This window comes from Notamacropus eugenii, chromosome 6, assembly GCF_028372415.1.
Source record: "Notamacropus eugenii isolate mMacEug1 chromosome 6, mMacEug1.pri_v2, whole genome shotgun sequence".
NCBI classification, from domain to species: domain Eukaryota; kingdom Metazoa; phylum Chordata; class Mammalia; order Diprotodontia; family Macropodidae; genus Notamacropus; species Notamacropus eugenii.
This window is the reverse complement of record NC_092877.1, coordinates 42,328,633-42,352,407: the sequence shown is the minus strand read 5'-3', so window position 1 is coordinate 42,352,407 and position 23,775 is coordinate 42,328,633. Positions and strand designations below refer to the sequence as shown.

Sequence of the window (23,775 nt, the reverse complement as noted above, 5' to 3'; positions counted from 1 at the left end):
GCCTAACAATGGAGGAAGTTTATAAAGAATAGGAGTGGGTGTGGAACGTGGCTCAGGAATGGTTCACATTCACTTGGAGGTATGATCTTAGAGGAGTTCTGACATTCCCACATCAAAACCACACCCTGGGGGCACAGAGCAGCTGGAGGGTTGGGATACGTCACTGCTCATCACCGGGCCATTTCTCTGCTAGTATTGTGAGACTGATGTGAATCTCAAGAAGTAGTCGCCTTCAGTAACCCAAGGAAAACAGCTATTTTACCTCTTAACACAGGTGGGAGATGGGGCCAGGGATTAAACCTGTCATTTGAGTTAAGGGTGAGAACATCTGTTCTTCTTGAAAAATTAATAGATTTTTGAAACCATTGTAGGCACAGACTAAACATCTACCCAGCTGGCCAGGATTTGAATACACCCAGCTGCCAGGGGCAGAGATCACTAGGGTTTTCACTTCATCTTCATGTTCCATCTAGAAGTGCTACTCTTTCTTCCTTCTTGATAATGAAATTAGTTATTTTCTAAGAAACATGTTTATAGAAAGGCAGCTTTACTCACTGCATTGTTTTAAGCACTGTTTGTAGCTAATAAATCCTAAATCCAGTCTGACAGATAACTTAGATTAAGGAAAAGCCTATTGCAAAGAGTATGGAAAAAAAGATAAAGGGGAATCCCTTAACCCAAAAGGCATGCCCTGGGGGGATGGGAAGTTCTATGAATGGCATCCTAACAACTCAGGTACAAATAGTTTAGACGAAGAAGAAAAAGAGGAGATGATCCTAGAGAGGAGTATGGATGCACAGGGACTTCACTGGACAATTCATTGAACAAAAGATGTGCACATAAAATACACTTAAGCATAAGAAAAACACAAAAACATAATATAGCCCCGGAAGAATAATGTCAGGAGTGCTAACACTCAGAACCAGCTAAGGTTGGCAATTAATGCACAAAATGCTTTTTTAAAAGCTATATTGGTGCAAATCAAAACAACTCTGAGGTACCACATCACACCTATCAGAGTGGCTAACATGACAAAACAGGAAGGTGATAAATGTTGGAGAAGATGTGAGAGAGTTGGAACACTAATCCATTGTTGGTGGAGCTGTGAGCTGATCCAACCATTCTGGAGAGCAATTTGGAACTATTCTCAAAGGGCTACAAAAATGTGCATACCCTTTGCCCCAGCAATATTGCTTCTGGGACTGTATCCCAAAGAAATCATAGAAATGGTAAAGGATCCCTCATGTACAAAAATATTTATAGCAGCTCTCTTTGTGGTAGCCAAAAACTGCAAATCAAGGGGATGCCCATCAACTGGGGAATGGCTGAATAAATTATGGTATATGAATGTAATGTAATACTGTTGTGCTATAAGAAATGATGAACAGGAAGACTTCAGAGAGTCCTGGAAAGACTCTTATGAACTGATGCTGAGTGAAAGCAGCAGAACCAGGAAAACTTTGTACACAGCAACAATCACAGTGTGTGAGGAATTTTTCTGGTAGACTTAGTCCTTCATAGCAATGCAAGGACCTAAAAAATTCCCAATAGATTTTTGAGGCAAAACACCTTCCACATCCAGAGAAAGAACTATGGAATTCAATTGCAAAATGAAGCAGACCAATTTTTTTTTTGTATTATATTTTGTTTTGTTTTGTTTTTATGGTTTCTCCCATTCATTTTATTTCTTCCATTCAACAACAACAAAAAAAATTCTTATTGACTTGATTGCAATTCCAAATATGTTTATATTTGTATATGCATTTATATGTATATGAGAGCCAAAATTGATCACCTACTGTGTGCAAGACACTTAAGTGTTTGGGAATAAAAGAAAACTGAAAGACAAAAATAAATAAATAAATGAAAGCTATATTGGTGAAAAAGGAAGAACAAAGAATGGGCAGGACTATGGAAAAGTGGGAACCCTCTTCAGAATATCAACCCCTTATCCCATTTAGGAGAGGAACATTTTTTGTACATGCGCAAAACAACATATGATCTTAATTGATCCTTTAACCAAAAATGCTGTTATCTGAAAAAATGCAATTCAAGTATGTCCATACTTAAGTTCTTATTTTAAATGAGAGAAATTTAGTATTGGACATTTTTAAAACTAAAATAAAAGGATAGGACTTCTGTTTAGAGTGGGTGGTATGAAAACAGATGATGGATGGAGAGAAATTGTACTTATTTAAGCTCTTACTTGATTTTGTTTTTTCCCCCCAAGGATAATGATCTTCAGACTCAGAAGGATAGAGCAAAAATGGTTAACAGGGAGTTGAAAACCCAAATCAGTGAAAAGGTAAGAGTGCATCTCGCTATTTTCAGTGAGTTAAAGTTACTAAGCTTTAGTGAACTTGTAACAACAAGGACCCCAACATACACAGGAGGGCCTGCTATACAGGTTCTTAGATCTGCTTTTCTAAAAGGAAAGCAACTTTTGAGGGATCAACAGTCTACTTTAATCAAGTAGATATATCACTCATTTAGTTCAGGGGGAAAAGTCAGCACCCTGAACTTCAGAGAAAATATAGAGAAATAAAAATCAACAGACAGAACTTCCAGCTATCTGACCATAAGCAATACATACATAGTTACCAGAGAGAGAAGCACCAACATCTGGGTTTTCAAAGTCAGGAGTCTCCTTCATGGCTACCCAGAGGCTCACCTGGCCAAAGCCCAAAGTAAAACCTCACCTCCAAGTATTTATACACTTTTCAGAGCTGGAGGGCAGGACCCTCTGACCCAGTGCCTCAATAGAAATTAATAAAAGGTATTAATGGGCAGGGAAGACCTATTAATGGGTGGTGAAGATATTTAACTGTTCCCCTCAATCACCATTAATCTTAAATTACCATTACAGAACTCTATCCTAGAAAACTGAATAAACTAGTGTGCATCACTGAGTGATGGTAATGATCTTTGAAAAGTAATGAAGAATGGAAAGATGCCACAGGACTAGAGAAATGAAACTTTTCCCAATATACAAAAAAATAGAAAAGGGAAGGGGTCTTCAAAACACCTACCAGGGAGTTTGACTTCAATTCCTGCCAAAATTCTAGAACATTTTGTGAGTATTTGTAAGAAGTAAAGATCACTAAGAGCCCAGGTGGTATTGTGAATAGTGTTGAATTTTGAATCAGGAAGACCTAAGTTCAAATTCTTCTTCAAATCACTAATTAGCCATGTGAACCTGGGCAAGTCACAATTTCCTCATTTATAAAATGAGGCTTATAATAGCAACTAACCCATAGGGTTGTTGTAAGAATCAAATGAAATAACATCTCTAAAATAATTTGTGAGCCTTAAAATGCTATATAAATGCTAGTTATTATTAATTATTGCTATTATCATCCTAATCATTGTCATCAAGAATAGGTCATATCATGATACTCTCATTTCCAATTTTTACAGGGTTGCTTACCTTGTAGAGCAAGAGAATCCACTATGTATAGTATATAGTGTTTCAGCAAAGCATTTACCAGTGTCTCCTAATATCGTTGAGAAGATGGGAAGGTGGTATGAACCAAATGACAGTATAGTTAAATGCATTTGAAACTTGTTGAAAGCAGTTTTAAAGAGTATTACCTTAATAGATCATTGTCAATTTACAAGAAGATCTCTAGTGAACTAATCCAGGGACCTATCCTTGACTCTGCTGTTTATCATCCTAATCAAAGGTATTAATGAAGTCATTGGACTCCATCATCAAATTTTTAGATAACACAAAACTGGAGGTGGACCTAGGGAAGTAGATATCTAATGCTGGATGACAAAAGAGATACAAAACAAAAGGGCAATCTAATAAGAGAAATTTGTTAAGGGGAAATATTAAGGTCTACACCTGGGTTCAGAAAATCAACTGCGTAGATATACAACGTACGTGGTTAGGCAATAATTTGGCATGAAAAGAATCTGGATTTTAGTGAACTGTAAACTCAATATGAATGAACAGTGTAACACAGCAGCAAAAAAAAAGTTAATGTTAGGTTGCATTCAAAGAGGTATAATGTTTATAATCAGAATATGTGTGGAATTTCTAGCCTCCACACATCAAGACAAGCATGAGTATGCCAGGAGCAGATTGACCAGAATGATGCTGGGTCTAAAGACAATTCCATAATGGCATTTGTTAGGGGGTTAGAGACTGTTGCCGTAATAAGGTTGGCTGAAGAAACTAAGAATGGTTAGCCTGAACCAAAAGAATATAATAGCTGTCTCCAAATATTTAGAAACAGAACATGTGGAAGAAGAAGAAGAAAGGAAAGCAGAGTTTCTTAAGCATTTGCTATGTGCAAAACACTGTGCTAAGTGCTGAGGATACATGATGGGGATGCAAATAGAAAAGCAAGACAGTCCTTGTTTTCCAGGAGCTCACATTCTCCAAAGGGAGAAAACACAGAGAGTAGGTTTCAACTGCATGTCAGATGGAAAGGCTTAGGGTAAGGTGACAAAGCAGATGGTGATGAATCTTCTTAAACGTCATTTCCTTGATGAATCATTTCCATTTTAATGTTGAACCACTTGGCAATGCCAAGGACTTCAGTGGTGGGGACTTTCTTATCCCTATAATCAATAACAGTGGCTGAGGAATTAAACTTAGCCCCTGGCTAAGAGTAACAAACATTTGTTCCCATAACCAATGAGCAGGAGTTACATAGAAGTTGATGTAAACTTTAAGATTAATGTAAGGACATACCTCTAAGTATTTCAGCTCTCAACAAGTAGAATGGGCTGCTTTGGGAATTAATGTGTTCTCCATTGGAATTTCTTCCAACCAAAGCTGAATAACCACCTTTCAGTGAAGAAATTCCAAGGGGGATCACATTAATTCTCAAAGCAACCTATTCTATACTATATACTTCTAGCTGGGCTAGAAAGGACACAATATAAACGTTAATAATATTTGATAAGCCCATGAGCCAGTTTGGGAAAAACTTTGAATGCTATATAATCTGATTCCCATACCACACAGAATTCCCTTCTACAATGTCTTGACTTTTCCAACAGAGAAGTCATCATGTAATAAGGCAACGTGTTCCATCATTGGGCAGATCTGATTGTGAATTCTTTAGATATGAACCAAAATAACCATATCAGTTTACCCTAGTTTTTAACATCCTTCACCTCTTGCTTATGCCTTACTCTGGGGCAGCTAGGTGGTGCAGTGGATAGAGCACCAGTTCAGGAGTCAGGAGGACCTGAGTTCAAATCTCACTTCAGACATTTGACACTCACTAACTGTATGACCTTGGACAAGTCACTTAACCCCAATTGCCTCATTCTGGGTCATCTTCAATCATCCTGATGAATATCTGGTCACTGGATTCAGATGGCTGTAGAGTAGAAGTGAGGCTGGTGACCTGTACAGCCCTCCCTCACTTGAAACAAAGTGCAAGTCATGTCATCATTTCTGATGGCATGGTCTTGTTCATCAACAAAGGACGAACACACACACATGCCTTACTCCATACCTAGAATGCCTTTCCCTGTCCTTTTACCTATTCAAATTTTATTCATCTTTCAAAGGCCTGGAATTATTTTTCTCCTACAATTTGGGGATATTTAATCTGAAGAAAAGAAGACAACTGGGGATATGATTTCTGTCTACAGACAGTCAAAGGGAAGTTATGAAGAAACAAGAGAGTCAATCATTTGACAAACATTTGTTAAGCACTTGCTATGCAAGTAATGCTAAGGCTTTACTAGGGCTACAAAAAAAGGCAAAAAATGCTATCTGCCCTCAAGGAGCTTATAATCTAATAGAGATGATAGCATGTAAGTAATCAGGTATATACAAGATATAAATGGGATAGGTGGAAAATAATCTAAAATGGTAAGGCAACCCATAAGCAGTTCTGGGTCATAGTTCCAGTGTGGAGAAGAGTGCTTGTGATTGGTGTCAAGGGAACGGGGTCCCTGGTCACAGTTCTAAGGCAGAGAGAACATTAACTCTTGTGACTGCAGGAAAGCAGGGGACATAGTCACAATTCCAGGGTACAAAGGAGTGCTAGCACTTGTAGCTTCAGAGGAGCAGTGTCCTTTCCTGGGTAAACACCATGGCACAGATCAGTGATGGATCACACCATCTTGGAAGCACCAAAAACTTACACACACACACACACACACACACACACACACACACACACACACACATACACCAAACTAGCTCTGAAAATAGCACAAAAATGTCTGAAGCTTGGGGCAGTGCCTGCCCACCCACAGGTGAGCAGAGCCCAACTTTAATATAAAGTTAACTTTAAGTGTAATTTTAACATAAAGTTCAATGTCAAGAAAATGAACAAATAGAAAAAGAACTTGACAGGGAAGACCAAGTCCAAGACCATAAACTCAGAAGAAAATAACAATGTGAAAACAGCTACAAACAAAGCCTTAAAGAAAAATGTTTATGGGATGGAAGCCCAACAAGAATTCCTGGAAGAGTTGAAGAAGGAGATAAGAGTGGTAGAAGAAAAATTGGGAAAAGAAGTGAAAGTGATGCAAGAAAATTATGAAAAAAGAATTAGCAGTTTGGTGAAAAAGGCACAAAAATACTGAAGAAAATAACACCTTTAAAAGATAATTAGCCTAATGATAAAAGAGGCTCAAAAATTACTGAAGAAAAGAAATCCTTAAAAAAGAGGATAGGCTAAATGGAAAAAGAGGTACAAAAATTCATTGAACTCTTTAAAAAGCAGAGGATGGGTGGAACCAAGATGGCCAAGTAAAGACAGGGACTTACCTGACCTCTCCCCCAAACACCTCCAAATACTTTTAAAAATGACTCTAAACAAATTCTAGAGCAGCAGAACCCACAAAAAGATGGAATGAAACAAGATTCCAGCCCAAGATAGCTTGGAAGGTCATTCGGAAAGGTCTGCTGTACCAGGGTGAAAGAGAAGTGCAATCCAGCACAGGCCATGTCAATGCAGATCAGGCCCTAGCAAACCTCGAGCAGGACTCAGGAAGGCTGAATTGCTAGCAACGGTGGTAGTTTCCAGACCTCTCAGCCCACCAAAGACAGTTTGGAAGGTCAGAAGGAAAGGTCTGTCCTACTTGGGTGAGAGTGCTGCACAGACCAAACCAGGACAGGCCCAGTCATAGCAAACCAGAAGCAGACCTTAGGAGTGACTGAATCAGTTAGCAGCAGAAGCTATTTCTGGAACTTTCAGCCCACAGATGGTAAGGGGATAAAACAACTGGTCAGGAGATTACAGGGGTCTTTTTAGCACTGAGGGTAGGACTCTATTGCTTTGCCCATACTCAGACCCAGGCCACAGTCCTTGGTGGCAGTCCCAAGGTGAAGAGGAGTCCTAGCATACCAGAATTTTCCACCATAGTGAAGGAGGGACCCTCTTCACAGTTGCAGAGCAGAAAAGAGTGTGCTTGTGGTCACTCATAGACCAGAGCACAGGGCAGGAGAGCAGTAAACACTTTTCTTTATATCATACTACCTTAGAAGAACTGAAAACTTCTAAATCTCTAGAAGTGTTTCTGAAAGGAGCTGCACAAAACCCCCTGAAGCTTAGGGCAGTGTTCCCTTCACCCTGGAAGCAGAGTCTTACTTTAATAAAGAGTTAAAAATTCAAGTAATAGGCTGGGAAAATGAGGAAACAATGGAAAAAACCTTTGACTATAGAAACTTCCTTTGATGACAAGGTGGATCAAAATACACACTTAGAAGACAACAAAGTCAAAGTTCCTACATCTAAAGTCTCCAAGAAAAATTTGAATTGGTATCAGGTCATAGAAGAGCTCAAAAAGAATTTTGAAAATCAAGTAAGAGAGGTAGAAAAAAAATGGGAAGAGAAATGAGAGTGATGCAAGAAAATCATGAAAAATGAGTTAACAATTTGATAAAGGAGACACAAAAAAATACTAAAGAAAATAAAACCTTAAAAAGCAGACTATGCGAAATGGTAAAAAGCAGTTCAAATTGGCAATGTGGAGAAGAATGCCTCAAAAAGCAGAATTGGCCAAATGGAAAAGGAGGTCAAAAAGTTCACTGAAGAAAATAATTCCTTGAAAATTGGTATTATTTAAGTGGAAGCTAATTACTTCATAAGATATCAAGAGAAAATAAAACAAAATCAAAATAATGAAAAAGTCAAAGAAAATGTGAAATATTTCATCATAAAAATAACTAACCTGGAAAATAGATACAGAGATCATTTAAAAATTATTGATCTACCTGAAAACCACAATCAAAAAAAGAACCTAGACATCACCTTCCAAAGAAAACTTCCCTGACATTCTAGAACCAGAGAGTAAAATAGAAATGAAAAAAATTCACCGATCACCCGCTAAAAGAGAACTCAAAAGGAAAACTCCTAGGAATATTGTAGCCAAATTCCAGGGTTCCCAGGTCAAGGAGAAAATTTTACAAGCAGCCAGAAAGAAACAATTCAAGTATTGTGGAAACACAATTAGGATAACACAGAATTTAGCAGCTTCTGCACTAAAGAATTGAAGGGATTGGAATGTAATATTCCAGAGGTCAAAGGAGATAGGATTAAAACAAAGAGTCAGCAAAACCGAGTATAATACTTCAGGGGAAAAAATGGAATTTCAATGAAAGAGAGAACTTCCAAGCATTCTTGTTGAAAAGACCAGAGCTAAATAGAAAGTTTGACTTTCAAATACAAGAATCAAGAGAAATATGAAAAGTTAAACAGGAAAGAGAAGCCATAAGGGACTTATTAAAGTTGAACCATTTACATTCCTACATGGAAAGATGATAACTGTCTCTTATGAGATCTTTTTCAGTATTAGGACAGTTAGAGGAAATATATATATATGTAGGTGTGTAAGGGTATTTATGTATGTGTATATTATATACATATAAGTATGTATATGTACATAGGTGTACGCGTATGTGTGTGTATACACACACACACACACAGAGCACAAGGTGAGCTGAATATGAAAGAATACCTAAAAAATAAAGTTTAGTGTTAAGTGGAATGTACTAGGAGTGAGAGAAAGGGAGAGGTAGAATGTAGCAAATCCTCTCACATAAAAGAGACAAGACAGGGCTTTTACAATGGAAGGGAAGAAGGGGCAGATGAAAGGGAATAAGTGAGCCTTACTCTCACTGGATTTGGCTTAAGGAGGGAATAACACACTCAATTGGATAGGGAAATCTATTTTACCCTGCAGGAAGGCAGAGTGGAAAGGGGATAGGAAAGAGAAGATAATAGAAGAGACAGCAAATTGGGGAAAGGGATAATCAGAAGCAAACTCTATTGTGGGAAGGCAGGTCAAGAGAGAGAATGGAATAAATGGAGGGCAGGATAAGACAGAGGGAAATGTAGTTAGTCTTTCACAATATAACTATTATGGAAGTGTTTTGCATGGCTACACATGTATGACCTGTATTGAATTGTTTGCTTTCTCAATGAGGATGGGTGGAGAGGGAGGGATGGAGAGAATACGGAACTCAAAATTTTATTAAAGAATGTTAAAAATTGTTTCTACATGCAACTAGAAAATAAGATGTACAGGCAATGGGGTATGGAAATCTATTTTGTCCTGCAGGAAAATAGAGGGGACGGGGATGGAAGAAGGGAGTAATAGAAGGGAGGACGGACTAGAAGAAGGAGTGGATGGGGTGCATACTGACCTCAGGTGGAGGGTGGGGAGAAATGGGAAGAAAATTTTGATTTCAAATTCTTGTGGAAGTGAATGTTGAAAACTGAAAAGTAAATTTTATATATTTTTTTTAATTTAAATTTTAAAAAAACTGACCTGGAAAATAAATTGAGGAGAGATGATTTAAGAATTATTGGACTACTTGAAAACCATGATCAAAAAAAGAACCTCAACATTATATTTCAAGAAATTATAAAGGAAAACTGCCCTGATGCCTTAGATCCAGAGGGCAAAATAGAAATTGAAAAAATTCACTGATAACTCCCAAAAGAAATCCCCAAATGAAAACTCCTAGGAATATTATAGCCAAATTCCAGGAAGGCAGTGGTAAGAAGCAAAACAGATTTTTGAGGAGGGACAGGATAAAAAGAGGGAGAGAAGGGCAAACAGAAGAAAATAGAATTGAAAAAAATATACAATTAGTAATCATAACTGAATGTGAATGGGATGAGCTTACCCATAAAACTGAAGCAGATAGAAGAATGTATTAGAAACCAGAATCCAACAATATGTTGTTTACAAGGGACACACTCGAAATAGAAAGACGAACAGAGTTAAAATAAAGGGCTGGAGCAGAATCTTGTACGCTGCAGCTGAAGTAAAAAAAAAAAAAAAAGATAGCAATCATGATCTCAGACAAAGCAAAAGCAAAAATAGGCCTAATTTTTTAAAATAACACTTTATTTTCCCCCAATTACATGTTTAAACAATTTTAAACATTTTTTTAAAAGTTTTGAGTTCCAAATTCTATTCCTTCCTCTCTTCCTTCCCTCCCCCTTCCCTGAAATGGTGAGCAATCTGCTATAGGTTATACATAGGCAGTCATGTAAAACATTTCCATATTAGTCATTTTATACAAGAAGAATGGATCCAAAAAAAAAAGGAAGTGAAAAATAGTAAGTTTTGGTCTGTATTCAAACACTATCAGTACTTTCTCTGGAGGTGGATAGTTCTTCATCATTAGTCCTTTGGGATTGTCTTGGAACATTGTGTTGCTGAGAATAGCTGTCATTCACAGTTCTTCATCATACAATTGTTACCATGTACATTGTTTTCTGGTTCTGCTCACTTTACTCTGCATCAGTTCATGTAAGTTTTTCCAAGTTTTTCTGAAATCATCCTGCTTGTCATTTCTTATAGCAAAATAATATTCTATCACGATCATATGCCACAACATGTTCAGTCATTCCCCAATTTATGGGCATCCCCTTGATTTCCAGTTTTTAGCCATCACAAAAAAAAGCTTCTGTAAATATTTTTTACAAGTAGATATGTTTCCCTTTTTTAAAATCTCTTTGGGATATAGACCTAGCAGTGGTATTGCTGTGTAGGCAGTTTTATAGCCCTTTGGGCAAGTTCCAAATTGCTCTTCAGAGTGGTTGGATCATTTCACAACTCCACCAACACTGCATTAGTGTCCCATTTTTCCCACTTCCCTTCCAACATTTATCATTTTCTTTTTTTGTTATATTATCCAATCTGATTAGTGTGAGGTGATACCTCAGAGTTCTTTTAATTTGTATTTCTCTAAATAGCAGTGATTTAGAGCATTTTTTCATGTACTTATAGATAGCTCAGATTCCTTTTTCTAAAAACTACCTGTTCATCTCGTTTGACCATTTATAAATTGGGGAATGACTTGTATTCTTATAAATTTGACTAAGTTCTTTATATATTTATGTATTGCCTTAATCAGAGATACTTGCTGCAAAAAAAAGTTTCCCTAGTTTATTACTTTCCTTCTAATTTTGGTTCCATTAGTTTTGTTTTTTGCGCAATTTTAAACATTTCATATAATTAAAATGATCAATTTTATATTTTGTAATGCTGTCTGTATCTTGCTCCATCTTAAATTCTTCCCTTATCTATAAATCTGACAGGTAAACTATCCTATGCTCTCCTAATGTGCTTATGGTTTCACCATTTATGTCTAAATCTTGTGCCTATTTTGACCTTATCTTGGTATATGGTGTGAGATGTTGGTCTATACCTAGTTTCTGCCCTACTGGCTTCCAGTTTTCCCAGAAGTTTTTTGTCAAATAATGAGTTTTTGTCCCAAAAGCTTGGATCTTTGGGTTTATCATATACTAAATTACTATGGGTCATTTACTTCTATGTATTATGTACCTAATATATTACACTTATCCACTACTCTATTTCTTAACCAGTTCCACCTTGTTTTGATAATTACTGCTATATAATACAGCTTAAGATCTAATACAGCTAAACCAACTTCCTCACATTTTTTTTATTCCCTTGCTGTCTTGACCTTTTGTTCTTCCAGATAGATTTTGTTATTATTCAAATAGACCTAATTAAAGGAGCTAATCAGGGGAAGTACATGTTGTTAAAAGGTACCATAGAAAATGAAGTAATATCAAAAAATTTTACAGTGAGTTTCTCTGATAAAGGCCTCATTTCTCAAGTATGTAGAGTGCTGAGTCAAATTTTTGAAAATAAAATCCATTCTCCAGTTGTAAACAGTCAAGAGATATGAACAGGTAGTTTTCAGCAGAAGAAATTAAACCTACCTCAACCTATATAAAAATGCATGAAATTAGTATTGATTAGAGAAATGCAAATTAAATCAACCCTCAGAGTTGTTTAATTTGCATGATTTCATGTATATAATTAATTTACTTGCCTTCTTAGTGGGTAGGCAAAGAGTAAAAGGGAGGAAGAGAGTTTGGAACTCAAAATTTAAAAAAAAGAATGCTAAAAAATGAATATTTTTTTTAAAAAGAAGACTATTAAAATAGCCTAGGTGAGAGGTGATGAGGATCTGAACTACAGTTGTGACTGTGTGGGTGAAGAAAAGATTTATATGGGAAACGTTATGAATGTAAAAATAAGATTTGGCAACCAATTACATATGAAGGGTGAGTGAGGAGTCAAGGATGACATTGAGTAGGTCCAGATGGCTGGGAAGATAGTGGTGCCCTTAACAGTAATGGGAACTTCAGAAAAGGGAAGGGTTAGAATAGAAACATAATTTTGAACCTAGTGAGTTTGAGATGCCTATCAGACATCTAGTTTAAGATGTCTAAAAGCCCATTGGTAATTCATGACTAGCTCAGGAGAAAGACTAGTGCTGGATATATAATGGAGATCTAGGAATCATCCACATAGGGATGATAATTGAGCTCATGGGAGCTGATACTATTTCACCAGGGGACATAGTATACAGGGAAAAGAGAGACTGCCCAAGACTGTTAATGGATGTGACATGATAATGATACAACAAGAGATATTGAGAAGAAGTAGTCAGACAGGTAAGGATGAGAACCAAGAGAAAGGAGTCTTGAAAACTAAGAATACAATTAATAATAATGATATAATAATAATAACTAGCATTAGATAATGTTTTAAGGTTTGTAAAGTGCTTTAGAAATATCTCATTTGATCCTCATGACAATCCTGAGATGTAGGTCCTACTTTTACCCTCATTTTACAGATAAAGAAACTGAGGTAAACAAAGTGACTTGATCAATCACACAGCTAGTAAATGTCAGAAGTGAGAATTGAACTCAAGTTTTCCTGACTCCAGATCCTGGGCTTTATCTACTGCTTCACCTGCCTGAAGAAGAGGTTGGTCATCAGGGTTAAATGCTGGAGAGGTTAAGGATGAGAATTCAAACCAATCCAATAAGTAATCCAATCTATTACACTATGTTAAAGGTTAAAGATAGTTAAATTTCTATACTAAAGGTTAAAGATAGTTAAATATCTAACCATTGGTCAGAGAGTTGGGCCAACAGGAAACAAGGCAATAATTTAATTCTCCTGGTCCTGAGAGTTAAGCGTAGCAGGAACATGTAGCCCAAAGTAGTGCTGGAGGGAACCTTTCAGGAGGCTAATTCCATCTTCTGAGTGGAAGCTGTGGCATAATAGATAAAGGGAGAGTCCTAGAATTGGAGAATCCTGAGTTCGAGTCCTACCAAGGACCCAAAGAAATTGTATAACCACTGGCATTTCTTGTAACATCTCAGTGCCCCAAACAACTGTCTAAGACAAGGGCAAGGAACTTGCCACCTTAAGGCCACATGTGACCTTCTAAGTCCTTAAGGGCAGCCTTTTGACTGAATCCAAATTTTACAGAACAATTTAGGATCTTAGACTCTAAGGTAATAGGTTACAGATGAATAGTGGAAATTTCCATACAAGAAATTTCTTACACAGATGTTATAACAAATTTGGGACTACCCCTCAAAAAATGTTCTAAGTAAAAGATCCATCTCGACCTTATTTCACAGCTCAAATAGCTTTCTGTGTGTGTGAACTGCCATTATGATTAGAGTCAGAAGGTCATCTTGGAATCTTTGTTGCAATCAGCAGTAGCCACTGAAAACCTGAAGAGGTAAACCCTCTATCCCCTTGGTCACTCACACACTCCAGGATGTCCAAGACCAAGGCATGAGACTGCTGGTCTCTTTTCAAATCAGTAACCCTGCAATGCTCCTGCTGTTGCTTCCCAGGGCCCACTCACTTGGGCTCCCTTTGCAGAGCCCTCACTGAAAAGGTAGGATCTGGACTGGGCCTTGAAGAATTAATAAAATCTGGACATGAGGAAAGGTAGAGAGTCATCTTCCTTTGTGAGCATCCAGGGTTTTCTCATGAGTGATAGGATGCTGGTCTAAAATCAGCAACTCTCTCAAAGCATAGTCATGAGAAATTGAACATTGATTCAGTGAACCTTCACAACCTCAGCTAATCAATTAAATTGTTATGTTAAAGGAGTTTGAATCATAACAGGGTAGAATTTTAGCGATAAAAAGGACCTTAAAAGTTACTTTTAAATTGATGATACATTATAACGATGTGTAGACCAATTGCTGGGCACAATGTTTTTTTCATTACCTATTTTATTGCTTAGTAGGCACCGGAGAGAGAGGGCTAGCTTTGGCATCAGGAAGACAGATTCAAATTCTACTTCTAGCACATACTAGCTGTGTGACATAGAATAAGTCACTTTTTTCTCCCATGTTATTATTCTTATTGCTTTTCATTTATCAGTTCCAAATTCTCTCCCTTACTCTATCCCTTCCCCTGTGTAATACTAAAGAGATGAAAGATCTTCCCCACCCATTAATGGACTGGACCATTAAGGGGAGTTTGATTTGGCAAGATTTGTAGGAAGGTCCATACGTTTTATTAATGGTTCTCTAGGGTTGTAATGCCCTCTGGCTCTAAAAAATGTATAAGTACTCTGAGGTGAGGTTTTACTTTGGGGCTTACCCTTTGGAAGTATTTGTCTGGCCAGATGAGACTGGGGCAACTGCTAAAGAGTCCCCACCCTGGCTTTGAAAACCCAGATGTTCGTGCTTCTCTCTGTGGTCACTATGTATGTGTGTAATGGTCAGACAGTTGGATCTGTCTGTTGATCTATGATGAATGCATTGCTTATATCAGACAGTTGGAAGCCCTCTCTGTTGATCTTTAGTTCTCTGTATTTTCTCTGAAGTTCAGGGTGCTGACTTTTTCCCCTGAATTAAGTGAATGATGTATGTGCTTGATTAAAGTGATTGTTGACCCCTCAAAAGTTGCCTTTCCTTTTAGAAAAGTAGATCAAAGAACCTGTGATAACAGGCCTTTTTGTGTATATTGGGGTGCTTGCTTTTACACCCTACCTATTGAGGAAACGAGAAATGTGATACCCATTATACATATGAAGTAATGCAAAATACTTTCATATTAGCCATGTTGCAGGGGAGAAAGCAAGAAAAATAAAGTGAAAAGATATCTTTCAATCTTCACTCAGAGCCCATCAGTTCTCTCTCTAGAGGTGGAATATTTTTCATCATGAGTCCTTTAAAATTGTCATGGATCATTGTTTCAATCAGAATAACTAAGCACTTCACAGTTGATAATCATCACAATAATGCTGTTACTGTGTATAATGTTCTCCTAGTTCTTCTTGAGTCACTTTACATCAGTTCATATAAATCTTGCTAGATTTTTCTAAAACAATCTTGCTCATCATTTCCTACAGTGCAAAAGTATTCCATCACAGTCATATACTACAACTTGTCCAACCACTCCCCAGTTGAGGCTCATTTCCTCACTTTTCAATTCTTTGCCACCATAAAAAGAGCTGCTATATTTTTGAATATATATTTTCATTTTTCTGTGATCTCTTTGGGGTACAGACCTAATAGTGGTATTGCTGGGTCAAAGAGTGTGCACAGTTGTATAGACTTTTGGGTATAGTTCCAAAATGTCCTCCAGAATGGTTGGATAGGTTCACAGCTCCACCAGAAATGCATTAGTGTATCTATTTTCCAATATCCCCTCCACAATTTATAATTTTTCTTTTCTGTCTTGTTAACTTATCTGATACATGTGAGGTAGTACCTCAGAGTTGTTTTAATTTGCATTTCTCTAATTATAGCGATTTAGAGCAATTTTTCATATGACTATTGATAGCTTTAATTTCTTCTTTTGAAAACTGCCTTTGAGCACTTATCAGTTGGGGAATGTAGAACAAGTTGCTTAACTTCTCAATGCAGAAAGCACCTTTTAGACTCAAAGTTACATGATGATCATGATGATCAATTTGAAAGGCTTAGCTCCTCTGATGGTACAATGATCCAAGACAACACCAAAGGACTCATGATAAAAAATGTTCTCTACCTACAGAGAAAGAGCCAATGAACTCTTTAATTTTCTTTCCTTGTTTTTGTTTATAGCAGTATAGTTAATGTGGAAATACGTTTTGTATGACTTCACATCTATAATCAATATTTTATTCCTTGCTTTCTCAATGAGTGAGAAAGGAGCAAGAGAATTTGAAACTCAAAATTGCTTTAAGTTTTTTTAATTTAAAACTTTTTTAAAAAATTAAAAATTAATTTTTTAAACAACTTAAAATTTTAAAAAGACTATAAAATATAGAGGATTAATCAGTTTATATCAGTTGAGAGAATGTTTACATTGGAAACTGTTACATGAATGACTTAATCATAAAATAATAATGATAGCTAGCATTTATATAACACTTTAAGGTTTACAAAGCACTTAACATATGTTGTGTCATCTTATCCTCACAGTAGCCCTGAGACGTAAATGCTATTATTAATCCCATTTTACCTATGAGGAAACTGAATTTATATGACTTGTCCAGGGTCACACAGCTAATTGGTGTCTGAGGTTGGATTTGAACTCAGGTCTTCCTAACTTTGAAAAAACAGGACTAACCATTTGTATTTTATTTTAAAAAACTGAAGTCTTATGTTGATGCTAAAAGACCCAGAAGTAATCCTGAGTTTCTGAAGACTACGGTAAAAAGAACAAGCCCTAAAGGGGCCTGCTAAACTAGAAAATCTTCAAGTATGTGCCCAGTGATAGCCCATGCATCCTTCTTTATTGACTGGCCCAACCAAGTTCAGGGCTACTAATCTCCAGGTGGGCCATTGTCACAGACTCTTTAAGATGTGAGTAGGTGGCTCAGTGGATAGAATGCTAGACTACAAATCAGAAAGCCCCAAGACCAAATCCTGCTTCCCACACTCACTGAGCAAATCATTTAAGCTCTCTTTGCCTCAGTTTCTTCATCTGTAAAATGAGAATAATAACGGAACCTATCTCCCAAGGTTTTGTAAGGATCAAATGAGACAACATGTAAAATGCTTTGCAAACCTTAAAGCGCCATATGACTTACTGTCTTAGCAACTTTCAAAACACTTCTAGCTCAGTCATGAATGGTTGCCATGTCTGCTGATCGAGGGAATTCCCCACATCAATGAAATCATAGTTCTTTGAAGTATTGAAAGGCATAGCTATGTATTGTATTTGAGAAATGGAAATTCATTTCTTTTTAAGTAGTCAGTAATTGATTATTTATTGAGCATCTACTGTGTCAGAAGGCCTGTGCAAACCATGATGGGAACAAAATTGCAACCTCTCAGAGTTGGAAAGAACAGTAGATGCTGTCTATTCTAACCAAAGCCTGACTTAGAATGCCTTCTGTGCCATTCCCATCAAGGGGCATCCATAGTTTACTTAAAGATGTCAAGTGAGGGAAAACCTCTTGAAGCAGCCTTCTCCATCTTTGGGTAGATCAGAACTTTTTCTTTATCTCCAGTTGAAGCCTACCTCTCTAAAACTCCTAGTGCCACTCTCCCTTGATAAACAGAATCAGCCTAATCCCTCTTCCTTCTGATAACACACTAAACAGCACAGGACCAAGGACAGGTCTGAAGGCCTTCACTAAAAACCTACTCCTGGAGTCGACTTGAGTTTCAGATTCTTCAGTTGTTAATGGCTAGTCTTTGGGTCTGAACATTGAATCAGTCTATAAACCACAGTCTAACTGAGACGTTCTTAATCTGGAATCCAAGATGGATAGATTTCAGGAGGTCTGTGAATTTAGATGGAGAAAATGAATTATCTCTTGTTTTCATTGTCTCTGCCTGAAAGAGAACATTTCCTTCAATATTTAAAAAAGTTCTGAGAAGGAGACTGTAAGTTTCACCAGGCTGCCACCAGGGTCCATGACATAACAAAACGTTAAGAACCCCTGGTCTAACCCTTTTCTCTATCTCATTCACAAGGATAGCATGATGGGTATTATCAAGAGGCATGCCCCTGACCTACCCATCTAGACCCTATCAACAAGGAATTGAGATTAGTCAGACATGACCTCCTCCTGATTCTGGATTTGCTGTGGACTTTGATTTAAGACAAACCAGGGTTTGTACTTTCCTCTGACACATAATAGGTTTGTGGCCAAGGGCAAGTCACTTAAACTCTGTATTTCAGCTTCCTTATCTGTGAAATACAGAGCTTAGACTTAATGGCCTCTAAGGTCCCTTTCAGGTCTGGATTTATGATCCTCTAACCTTCAGTACTTACCTCACAAAGCTTTTTGTGAAAATAAAATGAGACCAAATGCATATAAAGCCTTTTGAAAACCATTTTCTAAGTGCTATAGAAGTGGCAGCTACTATTTTATTGGTTGTTCATAAACCATCCCTTTAATAATACCTCCTAGGATTTTTCTAGGAATTGAAGATTAACTCACTAGCCCACAACATGAAGACTTTTCTCTTCCCATTTTTGAAAATCGTAGCAGAGTAAGGTTCTGGGCTTACTCTTCCAACCAATATACACAATCACAGGTCAGGTTACCAAAGCAAGATGGCTACATCTGTTCTTCTGGGTTCTAGGGATACCCCAGGGCCAAGGAGTTCTTCTGATACTGTCAGCATGAGTCACCAGAGTGATGTTTCTTCAACATCATTTTCCATGTACATTTACATGCTCCATAATCTAGTATATTCCCTGTATTGACTGACCCAGTGATTAGTGGCCTGATATCAATTTGACCAATTAATATCAATTAGGGTTTTACAAAAGAATATTTACTGAGAAAACACAGGAAGAACAGATGTAACAAAGCATTTCCACCAGCACCAAGAGCATACTCTCCTTCTACCAGCTCGGGTCCTAGGAAGAGTGGGCTCAGATTTAAAGCAGTTTTTACAAAGCATTGGCCCCTGCTCGTTAATGTCCAAATGCAGAATAGCCAATAGACAGGGTTAATCCCTTGCCGGGGACTCAGTGTCTCATCTACCAGGTGACTTTACTGCTACACTAAGTGAAACAAGTTGCTTTTCAGGACTTTGCTGGCCCACTGGGTCCAATTTTTTGAAAACTCTAGTATGGACACCAGTTCATGGACCTCCAGTGGCTTACTCTTCTGGCCTTTCAAAGCTCACCAGATTACAACTGTAGTTAATACTCTTTCACCTAAGAGTAGAAAAAAAATTAAAAAGAGACAAAAAAACTCCAAACAGTTGACCTATGTATCTTGGACCACATATTGACCTTGATGAGAAGGATCTGAAACCTCTTCTTTACCAGAGATTTTACAGCACACTCAATTCTGTCTCATTAACCAATTAAAAGACCTTTTTCATTCAGTAATCAGACAAGAAATAGTCATATTACTTGGAGTCAGGGAGCAAGATCTTCCCATTACATGACATCATTCTCTTCCAGAAGCAGGCTCACCAAGCCTTCTCTGCCTTAACCCTCCCCACAGTTAGCAATAGGCAGAGCAAGCCATGCATCCTCTGGGATTATTTGCCCTTCCATGGTTCCATAGAACCTCTCCCCCATTCTCTCAAAGATATATAATCTCTCAAAGATCTTCTGGCAGTGACTTAGCAATAGTATAGCCAAGGTCTTTTGGTGTCCTGGGATGTATTTCATCTGGGACTGGAGACTTGAAGAGACAGAGAGAGAGAGAGAGAGAGAGAGAGAGAGAGAGAGAGAGAGAGAGAGAGAGAGAGAGAGAGAAAGAGAAAAATATTAAGAGAGAAACAGTTCTCAAAACACTTGAAATTTCATTTTAAATGCCCACAAGAGAAAAGAAGGAAAGTCAGTAGGAAACACAGACAAGAAGACATTTTTGAAAATAATGTGTTGAATTTATTATGTGCTTTGAAAGAAAAGCAAGGTCTATGCAATAGAGAGTCATTGTGTCATGTAAAACATACTGTTCTATTTTTCAAATGAAAATGTCCCTTTTATTTGGTGCTAAGTTCAGAACAAAAAAAATCCACAAAATAGCCAAGAAGAATAAAATACCAACATCAGTCAACTAACAAGCATCTATTAAGTACCTCCTGTGTGCCTGGCAATGTGCTGTGAGTTAGGAATGCAAATACAAGGAATGAAATAATTCTTACTCTGAAAGAGTTTACCTTCTGTGAAGGGTAGGGGCACATAACTATATATGCAGAATACAAAATAAATACCATATAGTTAAATACAAGGCAACTAGTTGGTATAATGGGTAGAGTACTGAGCCTGGAGTCAGAAAGAGTTGAGTTCAAATTCAGCCTCAGATACTAGTTGTGTGATAACCAGGCAAATCATCTAACCTCTTTTTGCCTCAGTCTCCTCAAATGTAAAATGGGGATAATAATTACACTTACCTGCCAGGGTTGTTGTGAAACTCAAGGGGATAATATCTGTAAAGCATTTAACACAGTTCCTTACATATAGTAGATATTTAATGAATGCTTATTTCTTTCTTTCCTTCCTACTAGATAGGGAGGGAATATGACACATTGTAGGTACTTAATGAATGCTTATTTCCTTCCTACATGATAGGGAGGGAATATGACACATAGTAGGTACTTAATGTATACTTGTGTCCTTCCTTCCTACAAGATAGGGAGGAATTATGAGTAACTATAATACAAAACAAGATATAATAAGTGTGTGGAAGAGGTACAAGGTGCTGGGAAAATCCAGAGGATAGACAGGTCACTTCTGCCTAAAGAATCATTGACAAAGAGGGTAGGATTTTATCTGGCCTTGAAGAATAAAAAAGACTTGCAAATGCTGAGGGAGCCCATTTCAAGAATAGGAAGCAATGTGAGCAGTTATAGAGAATGGGAAAGCAAGGGAGCGTGTTTGGTGATGGAAGATCAGTCAGATAGTCTTAGAGCCTATGTGTAACAGTAAAGAGCTTGTTCTTGAAAGCCTCTTATTCCAGGTTTTAGCACTTGAATTTTAATTCAGTAGGCATTGGGGAGCCATTACAGGGGAGTGACATGAGCAGAGTAGAACATTAACAGGATTGCTCTAGCAGTATGCACAGGCTGAATCAGAGAGCCTAGTTGTTGAAGGATGGCCACTCAAAATAGTCTAGAACATCAGTACTGAGCATCAGTACTTGGGTAATGACAATGAGAACAATATGAAGAGACATGAGACGTTGAGTTGTTAAGACTTTGTGACTAATTGGATGAAGGGTAAGGAAGAGTGGAGAATGAAAATCTTGACTTTGGGTGACTAAGAATTCTAGCTCCATTATCAGAAATAAACAAATCGTGATGAGGTAGTCTTTGAGGGGGATATGATGAGTTTCCTCTTTTGTAAAATGGAGAAGTCAGCCTAGAAAATCTCTAATGTCCCTTTCAATTGTAACACTGGTTCTATAATTCTTTGAGTTCAATTTTAGAGGTATTTGATTTGAGATAATAGTAGGATATCCAAATGGAGATGTCTATCACACAGCTGTAAATGTAGATCCAGGGCTAACAAGACAGGTAAAGGCTGGAGATAGAGAGCCAAACTCAGGTCCTTGGTGAACACCTATATTATGTAGAAGAGAAGAATGAGGAACCAGCAAAAGAGACAGAGATGTTGAAGTTAGAGAGGTGGAAAATTAAGGAGAAGGAAAGCAATGAAAATACACACCTGGCCTAGAAAATTTGAAATTTGGCTATGATATGCTTTGAGGTTTCTTTCTGGGGATGACCCAGATGACCCTTATATTTTTTCTTTGTCTTCTGGTTCTAATAGATCTGTTTATCTAATAGTTTTTTTTATGATTCCTTGAAATATGGCATGTAACCTGGAAAGAATTACATGAACTGATGCAAAGCAAAGTAAGCAGAACCAAGAGAAAATTGTCACAGTAATGACAATATTGAAAATACAGAACTGTGAATGACTTAACTATTCTGATCAATACAATGACCCAAGACAGTTCTGAAAGACTCATGATGAGAAATGCTGTCCACCTCCAGAGAAAGAACTGATAGAAGCTAAATATAGATTGAATCATTTTTTTTTACTTTATTTTTCTTCAGGCTTTTTTTTTTGTCTGTGTTTTCTTTCATGACATGACTAATATGGAAATACATTTTGCATGACTGTGCTTGTAGAACCTATAACAAATTGCTTGCCGTCTCAATGAGAGGGGAGAGAAGGGAAAAGGGGAGAGAATTTGGAACTCAAAAATTTTTTAATGTCTTAAAAATTTTACATGTAATTGGAAAAAATATGAATTCATGAATATGAATTAATTCATTAATATGAATTAGTATGAATTAATGAATGTTTATTTCCTTCCTTCCTATAAGACAGGGAATATGAGACATAGTAGGTACTTAACATATACTTGTATCCTTCCTACCTACCAGATAGGGAGGGAATATGAGTAACTATAATACAAAACAGGATATAAATGTGTGGAAGAGGTACAAAGATTTTCTTCTGTCATTGGTAATTAACTAATGGTTCTTTAATTACCTTGAATTGAACTCTTTTCCAAATCATTTGTTTCTGATGGGAGACCTTACATTTTTCTTCTATTTTTCCAATCTTTCACCTTTTGATAGTATTTCTTGTTATCTAATAAAGTTATTTGTTTCTGTTTAAAGTCATCCATTAGAATGCTGGGCATTTGGAGTTGTCCCAGTAGAAGTGATAGTTCAAGCTCTGAAAACCAAATCATAGTCTTATATAATTGAGAGAGCACTCTGGTTCTGGAGTCAGAGGACCTGAGCTGAAATCCTGGCTCTGTTACTTTGTGTGATGTTGGGCAAGATCACTTAACATTTTGGGGGTCTTGGTTTCCTTATCCATAAAATGTAGAGGTAGAGGTTAGACATCTAAGGTCCTTTCCAGTTTTGAGTATGAATGTATGTGTAAGATATAGATTTTCTTATAGGAGGTGACCATAGGAATGTCCTGATGGCCGTTCAAACTCACCAAAACATGTAAAGGGCACACTGAGTGTTCCCTTCACCTCAAACATCAGAACCATTCAGCTCAAAAGTTTACAAGAGCTAAGGAAGGTCACGTTGAGTAGTCTTGATTTCAGTAGAGCAGCATGAGGAGGATGGGAGTAAAGTTCATGGGGAATGTAAACAGTTAGAAGCTGGTAGAAATTTAAGTCATTAGTCAGACTTTTCACTGTCAGGATCTCTTGGTTCAATTCAACAAATATTTATTAAGGTGCTGTGTACAATCTAGGGGGCAGATAGAACATGTACACACAGGTGAATAAAAAGAAAGTAATAGAAGAAGAAAACATTAACAATTGGGGAGGGAGAAGAATCAAAGAAGCCTTCACATCTGAAGCTACTTCTGAGCTGAGCTTTAAAAAAAAATACAATTTCCAAAATATGGAAATGACGATGGAGTGTATTCCTGAAAAGGGAGATAGCCTTTATGGAAAGACACAGGAGCAGGAGATGGAATGTTGAGTTTATAACCCAATTTAGCTGGAATATTCAGTTTATGAAAGGAAATAATGTTAAGTGAGACTAGAAAATAGGTCAGAGACAAGTTATTCAGTCCCTTGGACAGAAGGCTTAG

At 37.2% G+C, this 23,775-nt stretch overlaps 1 protein-coding gene across 2 annotated transcripts in view; it reads left to right on the top strand.

Moving 5' to 3' along the window:
- Positions 1-23,775, top strand: part of PTPN5 (protein tyrosine phosphatase non-receptor type 5) — a 112,149-nt gene that overhangs the window by 17,927 nt on the left and 70,447 nt on the right. Inside the window, exon 2 of one of the 2 annotated variants that reach the window (XM_072619668.1) lies at positions 2,231-2,305. The exons of the other annotated variant lie outside the window; for it this stretch is intronic. Within the exon in view, the coding sequence (XP_072475769.1) occupies positions 2,267-2,305 (39 nt within the window). The 5' untranslated portion in view covers positions 2,231-2,266. The remainder of the gene's footprint in view (positions 1-2,230; positions 2,306-23,775) is intronic. 2 annotated transcript variants of the gene reach the window in all.